The sequence below is a fragment of the Nycticebus coucang genome, chromosome 10 (assembly GCF_027406575.1).
Source record: "Nycticebus coucang isolate mNycCou1 chromosome 10, mNycCou1.pri, whole genome shotgun sequence".
In the NCBI taxonomy this organism is placed as follows: Eukaryota; Metazoa; Chordata; class Mammalia; order Primates; family Lorisidae; genus Nycticebus; species Nycticebus coucang.
In genome coordinates, this window is record NC_069789.1 from 65,447,484 (window position 1) to 65,459,649 (window position 12,166).

At 34.2% G+C, this 12,166-nt stretch overlaps 1 protein-coding gene across 2 annotated transcripts in view; it reads left to right on the forward strand.

The window, feature by feature from the left end:
• ZBTB41 (zinc finger and BTB domain containing 41) overlaps positions 1 to 12,166 on the forward strand; it is a 52,209-nt gene that overhangs the window by 13,578 nt on the left and 26,465 nt on the right. For both annotated transcript variants that reach the window (XM_053607587.1, XM_053607588.1), the window contains exons 6-7: positions 7,038 to 7,167; positions 11,957 to 12,052. In XM_053607587.1, the coding sequence (XP_053463562.1) occupies positions 7,038 to 7,167; positions 11,957 to 12,052 (226 nt within the window). The remainder of the gene's footprint in view (positions 1 to 7,037; positions 7,168 to 11,956; positions 12,053 to 12,166) is intronic.

Genomic DNA, 12,166 nt, shown 5'->3' on the forward strand with positions numbered 1-12,166 from the left:
TGCTACAACCATTCTTCCTTTCTTTTTTTTTTTCTTAGCATAGATTTTATTTTATTTCAAAATATTATAGGTGTACAAATGTTTTTGGTTACCTGGATAGCTTTTGTAATGCTGAGTCAGTGTTGTAAGTATGCCTGTTACCTAGATAGTGTTCACTGTTCTTTTAAAAGCTTTTTTTAGAGCAGTTTTGGATTCATAGCAAAATTAGAAGGAAGGTACAGGTATTTCCTTTTTTTTTTTTTTTTTTTGTAAAGACAGTCTCACTTTATGGCCCTCGGTAGAGTGCCATGTCATCACACAGCTCACAACAACCTCCAACTCCTGGGCTTAAGCGATTCTCTTGCCTCAGCCTCCCGAGTAGCTGGGACTACAGGTGCCCGCCACAACACCCAGCTATTTTTTTGTTGCAGTTCGGCCGGGGCAGGGTTTGAACCTGCCACCCTCGGTATATGGGGCTGGTGCCTTACCGACTGAGCCACAGGCGCCGCCCAGGTATTTCCCATATACTCTACCTCCACACATGCTCAACCTCCCCCATATCAATATTCCCCATCAGAGTAGTACATTTGTTACAGTTGATGAGGCTACATTGCATAGTTGACATTAGAATTCACTCTTATGTCTTGGTGTTGTACATTTTGCGGTTTGGGACAAATCTATAGTGACATATATCCATTATTATAGCATCATGTGGTGTAGTTTCACTGCCCTACAAGTTCTCTGTGCTCCCCACCTTTCTCTCTCCTGATACCAACCCCAGACAACCACTCATCTTTTCACTGTGTTCATAGTTTTGCCTTTTTTCAGAATGTCACATAGTTGGAATGATGCTGTCTGTAGCTTTGTCAGATTGACTTCCTTCACTTAGTGTAAGTATATTGCTGAATAACACGCATGACCCACTGAATCCATGGGTTCTGCACTCATCAATTCAACCAACTATGGGTCAAAAATATTGAAACCCTCCCCTAAAATAATACAATAAATAATACAAATTAAAAATTTGTTATAACAACTACTTACATGGTGTTTATATTGTATTAGACATTGTAAGGAAGCTAGAGATGACTTAAAGGATAAGGGAGGATATGCACAGTTTATATGCAAATACATTTTATTTTATTTATTTATTTTTAACTTAAGCAAAAAAGAACATTTATCAGTTCATATACTGGAAAGTCCAGGGGATATACTAGGTTCAGGCCCAGTTAGATCCAGGGGCTACCATCCCATTTTATATGAGGGACTTGAGCATGTGAGAATTTTGGTACATGTGGGGGAGTCTTGGTACTAATCTCCTGTGGATACCTAGGGATGATTGTATTCCATTGTCAGGATACTCCACAGTTTATCCATTCATCTACTGAAGGACATCTTGATTGCTTCCAAGTTTTCACACATGAGTAAAATTGCTATAAATATCTGTGTGGGGGGTTTTGTGTGGACTGAAATTTTCAACATTTTTGGATAAATACCTGAGAGCATGAAGGCTGGATCAGATGGTAAGAGTATGTTTAGTTTGTAAGAAACCACCAAACTGTGTTCCAAAATGGCTGTATTCTTTTGCATTCCAGTTAGGAATGCATGACAGTTTCTGTAGCTTTATGTTCTCACTAGCATTTGATTGTGTCAGTGATTTTTGTTGCCTTGATCTCTATTTGTGTTATTTTTTTTTCACTGATATCACGCTGTCTTGATTACTATATCTTTTTATTAAATCTTGAAATTGAATAGTTTCAGTTCCCCATCCTTCTGCTTCTTCAAGTTGTGTTAGTTGTTCTGTATCTATTGACTTCCCAGGTGAACTTTAGAACCAGTTTGTCAATATCTACAAACTTGCTGAGATTTTTGACTAGGATTATATAATATGTATAGATGAAGGTGGGAAAAACTGGCATCTAGGCGTTATCTAGTCTTTCTATACATGAACATGGAATATCTCTTTTTATTTAGTTCTTCTTTGAATTCTTTGTTTCAAGTTTTGTAAAATTTATTCATATTTTGTTAGCTTTGTGTCTAAGTATTTCATTTTGGGGGGTTGTTGAACCCCTGTTGATGTATCTTGAGTATTGGGTTGGACAAAGGAAGTCATATAAATTGGGATGAGTACTGTCTATGCTGTAGTTTCTGGAGATATGTAAATATGATTTCTTTCTTTTTTTGTTGTTGGCATATGTATCAGTGGCCATTAACTGCATTTATTTACAGTTAATTGTTGGATAGGTTTGAGAGTACCTAGGATGAAACATTTCTGTTTTGGAAAAGATTCATTTTTCAAGGAATGTAATAAACTTAGTAGATTTTGAATTCAGTATTGTATTCAATGGAAATAAATTAGCATTTTTTTTCCCAATGCTTATGACCATCTAGACTTGTGGTCTAGATGATAGTATACTTTGGTAAATTTATTACAGCTAATCACAATAATGAATAATTGTCTACTCAAGAAGAAGCTTTCTCCATGTTCTATACATTGCTTTTGTAATAACTTAGATAAAAAGACATACTTCATGCTTATGAAATTTTATATGGCATAAAGCTGGCAGGAGAATTTAATACACCAGAAAATGACAATGTGAAGAAAAAAATCTTCATGCTAGACAGTAGGTCAAACCAAATTAAGTTAAAATTAATTAAGAACAAATACAAAGTTGTAAACTTAAGGGAATGATCTCATTTTTAGACATTGGGTCTTAAAGAACTATAAAATGGTGTGTAGTCCAAACTCATTTTACAAATAGGCTTAATAGCTTTTTAGATACATTGTGAACCTGTAATGTGATGTGATTGACAAAAATTAATTTGGTTTAAAGCTATATTAATAAAAGTGCATTTTATGGAATTAGGGAAGTAATAATCTGATTTTGACTGATCTAGAAAATTGAGTTCATTTCTGGATACATTTAAGATGGATATTCACAAGTAACATTTTTTAGAGGTGGATAATTTTGGTGATATAAAGTCTTAAAATCATGTCATGTGAAAAACTTGAAAGATCATGAAATATTTTGTTTGGAAAATGTAGATCAGTTGTTTTCAAATACTTTCAAGGCTCTTTTGTGCAACAAGGGATGCTTAGTTCTTATGATTCTATTATATCAGACTAGTATATGCTGGAAGATTATCTTTTTAGCTTAATCTTCTCCAAATTGCCTTGAACTACATTGTTCTTTCATAGTATTCCACCTTAGCATTTCTAAGAGGCCATGGTATAAAAACAGTTTTTGTAGTTACTGAACTGTACTTGGAGACATGTTCATGAGTGCATTTTTTTTTTCTTTTTGAGTTTTACTTTGTCATCCTCAGTAGAGTGCTGTGGCGTCACAGCTCACGGCACTCTACTATTCCTGGGCTTAAGTGATTCTCTTGCCTCAACCTCCTGAGTAGCTGGGATTACAGGCATCCGCCACCATGCCCGGCTATTTTTTGTTTGAAGTTTGGCCGGGGCTGGGTTTGAACCTGCCACCCTCGGTATAGGGGCCACTGCCCTACCCACTGAGCCACAGTGCCGCCCATGAGTGCATGTTTTATGTGAAAAATTTTTAGACTCTAGTTTCAGGAAAAAAAGTTTTTATTGGAGCATTAATGGCCTTCTTTCTTTCTGAAATGAAAACTTCAGGTAATTTTCTTGGTTTTACCTTGTAGAAACATCATAACAAAGTGTCGTGATTTTTATGACTAACATACAAGGCCACTCATATTTGCTTCTACTTTTTTTCCTGTTTCTGATTTTCTGTTTCAACTTTTGCTAAGTATATCATTTAGTAAATAAATAAACATTGTAATAACGTAGGGTACGAATCCTAATGTGTAAGTTTAATTTCAATATAAATTTCTAAAGTGTTCAAATTTACAAATTTAGTTATCTTGCATAATAGTTACTTTCCCATTAGTGAAAGTATACAAGCATGTAATCATATGCTGACCGATCAGCTGTTAGAATTATTAAAGAGGGCTTTACTAAAAGTGGTCAAATTGAGAGATTTTTTATGACTTGTTGAAAGATTATTTTTCTATTATGCTTCAGCATGTCAATAATGAGAGGTGTTCCAGAAATGCTTAGGCATTAAAGTTTAGCTAGCAAATCTGCTATCTAAAGTTCACTGAGAAAAATACTCAGGGGAAGTACATGTGACATTCAATGTAGTAAATATTTATTGAACAACTGCTGACTATATGATTAGCTCAGTGTTAAGGTCTAAATATACAGTTCTTACCAAATCACATTACAGTGCAGTGGGTAATCAAGCCAGTAAATTAATTATTCCATTATAGTGCACTGCACACAAATATTTTTACAAATGATTAAGTAATTCATATAATTTTTAATAAGAGTTGACATTTACTAGGTTAGGTTGACATTTATTGGAAGAAAAAGTTTACTAGGTATGGCATGATATACAAGTGTGAGTAGAAGATCTCATTGCCACTCTTGACCTTGAAGTCTGACTTAGCTGCTTACTATGTGATCTGGAGCAGATATCTGGGTTCCTCATTTGTGAAATGGGGTTAATAATGCCTACTTTATACACATTGTTTTAAGGATTAAATGAAGTAATAATGTATCAAAAGTGCCAGATATAAAGCCAGGCAGAGTTTGCATTCTCTTTCTCTCTGTTATCTTTTCTAGTATTATAATTATTAATACATTCAGGACTTTTGAGAAATATGGCTTGTGAAATAGTACCTTTGCATTTTTTTGGCCATCATTATTTAAGGAAAAAAACAAACCCAATGGAACATTGCTTTCAGTATTATTATTATTTTTTATTTTTTGCAGTTTTTAGCTGGGGCTGGGTTTGAACCCACCACCTCCGGTATATGGGGCTGGTGCCCTACTCCTTTGAGCCACAGCCGCCACCCTGCTTTCAGTATTTTATATATGTGTATGTTTAAAATACTCAAAGCAGTATTCTTTTTTTCCTTATATAATGCTATTCAAGAATATTTAATTATATGTATATAAATAAAAAATTTAAACTTCTTTTGAATTCCAACTCTATGCTGCTTTTCCTTGAATCACTGCTTTTGATAAGAATTTCAAAAATTTGATGTGTATCATGATCAACTGGAGAGCTTATTAAAACACATATTGCCCAGAGCAAATGATTTCAAGTGTTGTATGGCCCCAGAGTTTGCATTGCTGACAAGTTCCCAGGTGATGCTGGTACAGGTGATCCGGATACCACACTAGAGAAACTACTGCTTTTGCTTATTCAAAGCCATGCTCATGTTATCTATATTAAGATTATGTATTCTGTTAGATCAGAGGGAAGGATATCTAAGCAATGCAATCTGAACAGTTAAGGGAGAAGAATTTTTAATATGTCTTTATTTATAAGTGTAAAAGTAATAGTTTAGCTTTAAAAAGTCAGATCTTGTAATTCTATAGTATCTAAAAAATTAACATGAAGATCTCCTTTAGTTTAGGTTCCCAGCTTAGTTTCATAAATAAAAATTCAAAGAAGTGAGATACATGCAAAACTGGATATTCAGTATAGAGGAAAAAGTAGTTATTTTCTTTGAAGAACACTGATAAGTAACTGAACATAAAGGAGAATGCTTCATTTCTTCCTTTGCCGTGCTGGGGCCATTGGCTATACATAGAGTTATTACTTCATAAAAAGTTTTATTAGTAGATATTTCACTTACCTAATATACATTTCCCATAATAAGCTCGTATTGACTCTTTTATTTACTATGTTTATTTTTAACTTTGTAAATACTGCTGCTGCTTTTCCCAACGTCTTGGAGCCTTTTTTGCCCCCTTTTTTATTGCAAGGAGGTAGAGAGATTTTTCATAGTACCTAACAGTGCATAATTTGAATTAAGAATCAATAAATACTTGTTGAATGAGTTAATAGCAAAATAAAAGATTCAGATCTTATGAAAAATGAAATATTAGAGATTTTAAATGAGAACATGTTAAAGATATTGTGATATACAAAGGTCATCTCTCTTTTCTAATGTGTGAAATTATGTTGAAACTCACCAAAGCTATTGTGGCTACTAAGCATCTTTGCTTATAGCTGTGTTTCTTAATCCCAATGTCCTAATTCCATTTTTCCCACTGTACAGTTATGATTAATTCATTAAAATATCTTCTACAGGCTCAGCGCCTGTGGCTCAAATGGCTAAGGTAAACATAAACCTGAGCTGGCAGGTTCGAATCTAGCCCCAGCCCGCCCGACAACAATGACGGTTGCAACCAAAAAATAGTTGGGCATTGTGGCAGGCTACTTGGGAGGCGGAGGCAGGAGAATCACTTGAGCCCAGCAGTTGGAGGTTGCTGTGAGCTGTGATGCCATGGCACTCTACCTAGGGCAACAGCTTGAGGCTCTGTCTCAAAATAAAAAAAAAATTAAAAAAACTTCTACAGTTTGTCCTTTAAAATTCTGAGATACATTCTTTCAAATATACAGCTTCTTTGAGCTATATTTACTTCTCACTCACACATCCTTTTTCTTCCTTTTAGTCTGTCAGTAAGTAGAACACTTTCTTTTCTTTATTTGTTTATTTGGTGGAATCATAGTGAAATTTAGAATCCAGCAAATGTCAGTATTACTATGCGAAGTCTTGGCTTAATTTGTAAGACTAACAGAAATGTGCCATAGTATTTTCAACCTACTCAACATTACTAAATGCTTATTTACAGAAAGAGTAGTGTATTTCCAAACCATGAATTCTCTTAATTCTTCTTTCCGTTCTTCTAAAGTTTATTAGTATCTCCTTTTCCAAGAAATTTGGTATGTAGTATTTTCTACTTTGTTCCATTCTAATTTCAAACTAAGAATTGGCCATTTCAATTTTTGAGTTTATTCAGCATTTATTATGTATCTGTTAGATGCCAAGCTCTACACTTGGCTGCAGGGATATAGAAATAATTACAGGTTGTCTTCTAGGAATAAGCAATGTAGAAGAGAGAACTATAAACAAATAATTACAGTGTATTATGACATATGCACTAATAGTGGTAGGCATAAATTTATAGCATACCTATCAACTTTTTAAACACACACTATTTTTTTCCTTTTTAGGTCCTTTTCCCTGTGATATATGTGGTCGCCAGTTTAATGACACTGGAAATTTGAAACGCCATATAGAATGTACTCATGGTGGAAAGAGAAAATGGACTTGCTTTATCTGTGGAAAATCAGTACGAGAAAGGTGAAAAAATATCTGCACACCTGTAAAATCCTAGTACTGTTATGTAGAAACAATCAATGAATATGGTTTATAAGGGTTAGAGTAACGGCCAGACACAAAGTACCTGAATTATGCTTTAGTTTGGAATATAAGGAAAACAGGAATTATAAAAAGTATTATAGAAGATAAGGAGTAAAGATTTGCAGGTTTAAATGATTGATTTACCATATCTCTTTCTCAAACTCCACTAAAAATACACTAAAAGGTTTTATTTTTTAAAGACAGTAAGTTAAAAGGCAGAACAGAAAAGTGACAAAAATGACGCAGATTTGGAAACTATGAAGAAAATGGATCAGTGGTAACAGACTTAATGGATCCACGCAAGACAAATCTCAAAGTGGGGATAGAGAAGTTGAAGACTTTACATCATAGGAACCACAAAGGCATAGGGACTAGCGATATCAAGTACCCCTGGACAGGAGGGAAAGAGAGGCAGAACAGAGAGCACTAGAACAGAAATTTTACAAGTTAGATCATTGGTTTTTGATTCCTTTTTACCATCTGCACATGCTGTTGCTACTGGGCATCTGACCCTGTCCCAACAGAGAATTGCTAGACTGGAGTATGCCCTGTTATATGATTGAATGTATTCTGAGTGCTAAAAGCCGTGAGCCCTAGGCCTTTTCCCCTCCAGTATCTTAGCTTTTAGATTTTATTTTCCAGACAGCAGATTAGAAGATTCTTCCTGAAAATCTGAGCAACATAAGGGAAAACATATTCCTTAACAAGTGGTATGCCCAGATCACCTCAGCAAAGGCAGAGCATCAAGACCCCCTATGTTCTTTTGCCTTTCCATCTACTTTTATCCTTTCATACTTAATCATAAGCAGATAGTCAAGGGTTACAAGATTTAAGGTGGGGTTGGACTTTTAATGGACAATAAAGTCCAGGGGGGAAAAGAATGTTAAGGAAACATACTATGAAGGAAGAAGAAAAATTTAGAAAAAAGTGTAAACAATTATTAAATTTTTTTCCCCTGGCTGAAGACACAGAATCAATTAAAAAGAACACTCAAATAATAATTAAGAGCTGTGAGAAGTTCAAAGTATGATGACCAAAGTATAGACACCAACAGAAGAGTTGCAGGACAAAAAGAAGGGCAAAGCACAGAAATATAAAATAAAGATTAGAATATTTGAGGACTAGGCAAGTCCAATGTCTCAATAATCAGAGTTCCGAAAAGCAAGAACAGAGAAAATGGAGAAGTGGGGTGATGGAGAGATCATTACAGTGATCCAAGATGATTTTCAGAATTGAAAGGCATGAATTGCCAGATAGAAATGATCCATCAAATGCTTAGGCTATTAAATGAAAACAGACTTACAGCAAAGTGTATCACTAAGATATTTTAGAATGCTGGAGAGAAAGAGAAATGTTTACATAGTTCTAGACAGGGAAAAAGTCCTGCCTATTGGTAGAATACTAGGACTTTTCTTAACAGCACCGCTAGGACATGTAGTAGTCTAGATTCTAATCTGCTATAATTCTATTCTCAATCAAATTAATTAAGTCTGAGGATAGAATAAAGACATTTTCATAGGTGTCAAAAACTAACCCATAAAGAGGAAGACAAGGGCTACAGGAAATAAGAATTCTTACATGGAAGAGCAGTAAAGGGAGTTCACAGGAGGATAGCAAATGAAGATCCCAATATATCAGAGGTTCATCATATGTAATGGATAGTCCATGCAGTTTGTAGTATGACCCAAGTCATGATAAAAGTTGTCACTGCCAAGATCCCTGCTAGCATGTTTCCTTTTTTAACTAGGGAACAGAATATTAGAGTTATCTGTACTCTACCTGTGTGCTGAGGTTCCCCTTTTGCTTGATTTAACTGAGGATACTCATTTCATTTCATGGAAATGTTCTTTTTAGAGTTATCCATGAGAATTTGAGGTAGGTCATGGTAGGCTCGGAGAAATATATATAGAGCAGCCTACTCACTTTGACCATTTTTCTGCCAGACTTTCAATACCTGGTCTACTTTACCTCTGTCAGATGCTCGAACTGTGGGTGAACTCTATTTTTCAGTAATGGACTCATGATTTTTCCCAGTGATATGCCAGAAAGGACTCTGGTTAACTCTTAGGGATGATACAGGTAGACTCCAATCCAGGAATCCTGTTCATGGTAATGTCTGGGTACTCTCTCTAATAGTGGCTATTTCGTTAGGTTTGTCCTTGCTACTTAGTCTTTCAAAAGCATGTGACATATTGTTTAATTATATATATGCACATAGATGTACTTTAAACAAAAAAGGGGAATGCTTAAGATAAATGGTTATTTCTGAGGAGAGGGATTAAAGAGGGTGAGATCAGGAAGGAACATGTGGATGCATTCTAAAGTACTAGTAATGTTCCAGTAACATTCTGTGTCTTACCTGCATATAAGCGCGTGAGACTATTCTTTAAACCATACATACAAATTTTATGTCTTCTTTAGTATATAAAAGTTTCATAATTAAAAAAATTAGAAATGGTATTCTTAACATATTGCGGTTAAGTAGGAAGGTCAGTATGCTATATTTATATGAAAACATTTATAGATTGGTAAATCATAAAATGTATCATATATATTATAAATTCATTTTTTCCCTTAAAGATCTTTTTACAAAAACAAAAATCAAACAAGCCCCCCCGCCCAAAATGAAAGAAATCCAAAGATAATCTTTCCATCTATTTGCTTAATAGTAAGGGTCTTAATAGTAAGGTTCTAGGGATGTTTTAGGGATATTTTTCACAAAACTGGGTGTATCTGCAGACTTGTCAGTTGTTGGAGGGCCTTGTAGAAGAGCACCATCTACTGGCAAACCTCTACCTTTATTTCATATTTACCCTTTAAGCTTGGTGTGACAGTCATGTGTCATTTAATGACTGGTATATGTTCTGAGAAATGTATAGTTAGGCGATTTTATCATTGTGTGAACAATGTAGAGTAAACTTACACAAATGTGGGCTATGTAGTGTAGTATATCATGTTGCTTCTAGACTATAAACCTGTACATCATGTTATACTGTAACACAGTGGTATTTATGGATTGAAACATAGCTAAAGATAGAAAAGATACAGGAAAAATATGGTATAAAAGATAAAAAGAAATGGTGCATTTGTTCAGGACTTATATCATGAATGGAGCTTGCAGGACACGGAGCTTGCAGGACTGCAAGTTATTCTGGGTGAGTCAGTGAATGATGAGCAAATGAGAAGGTCTAGGATTTTATAAACACTGTATATTTAGGCTATACAAAATTTATAAAAACATTTTTATTTCTCAATAATAAATGAACCTTAGCTTACTATAACATTTTTACCTAAATTTCATATGTTTTAACTTTTATAAACTTAATTTTTTTAAACAATTGACTCTTATAATTACACTTAGGTTAAAAAACAAGCAAACATTGTACAGCTGTATAAAAATCATTTTTATGTTCTATAATTTTTTTCTATATAATTTTTTTTGACTTTTTAAACTTTTTAATTAAAAGCTAAGACACAAATGCTCATTAATCTGGGCCTACACGGGGTCAGGATCATCAATATCACTGTCTCCTCCACATCTATTCCCACTAAAAGGTCTTCAGGTGTAATATCACGCATAGAGCTATTATACAATAATGATGGCTTCTTCTGGAATACCTCCTGAAGTACTTGGCTGTCACTGTTTTGCCATTAACTTTTCTTGTAAGTAGGAGTATACTGTAAATCGGTGGTTCTCAACCTTCCTAATGCTGCAGTGTATTTTCATTGTTAAAAAGGGGGTCATGACCCACAGGTTGAGAATCGCTCCTCTAAATGATAAACAGTATAGCATAGTATAATAAATACATAAACAGTTTACATAGTCACTTACCATCAAATATTATCCATTATATGTGTTAAGCTTGTATGTGACTGGCAGCACAGAGGGTTGTTTATACCAGTGTCACAACAAATACATGAGTAATACGTTGTGCTGTGATGTCACTAGGCAATAGGAATTTTTCAGCTTCATTATAATCTTATGAGACCACTAACATAGATGCAGTCTGTCATTGACCAAAATATCATTAGTTGTACACGACTAGAGTAGTGACAGGTAAAAACCAGCAAAAGTTAATTACATTTGTTTCTTACTCCCCCAACTCCTCCAAAAATAACTTTGCCTGTGTTTACTCAGCACTTTAGCTAAAATGAGGTACTTACAGGAGTAATGGTTTCATGGTAGCCTATCCAGGGTCAGTGAGGTACCTGTAAGACTTTGGAACAGCAATAATTACATTTTTTATATAAATTGCTTTTTTTTTATATCAGCATCTGGAAGCTAGAAATACCTGTGACTTTTTTTTTTTTTTTTGCCTTGCAACATTTTTTCAACAAGTATTGAACATATGCTTGGGAGGAATAGTACTGATAAACTGGATTACTTAAATGTTATTAAACCTTCTCCATCAAAATTACTTCAGTTTATTTAATTCAGTGTGACAGTTAACATTTTTTATTTATAGTTCTTGTAATTTTGCTTATGCTGTATAATTCTGAATAAACCAAATGGTAAAGAAAGCCAAAATTATTTTTTTTACTTTTTTAAGGGGAGAGACATAACAAGCATATTTGTATACTGGTAAGAAATCAATCCAATAAAGAGCAAAATTACTGTAGGAGAAAAGAGGGGAGAGTTCTCATGCATGTTAGCTCAAACACCTTTCTAGTTTACTATATATGTGTATGTTAGCATTAAAAAGCATTTAAATATTTATTTTTTATACAGAACTACTTTGAAAGAACATTTAAGAATTCATAGTGGAGAAAAGCCTCATCTTTGTAGTATTTGTGGACAAAGTTTTCGTCATGGAAGTTCATACAGGTAAGTAATGCCATTTTTTCCTGTGTTAAGTAAGATAAAACTGTATTCATTTTAGACCTATTTTCTTATCATTGCTTTAATAAGTTTGTTGAATTAAAACTGTTTTTAGTCCTT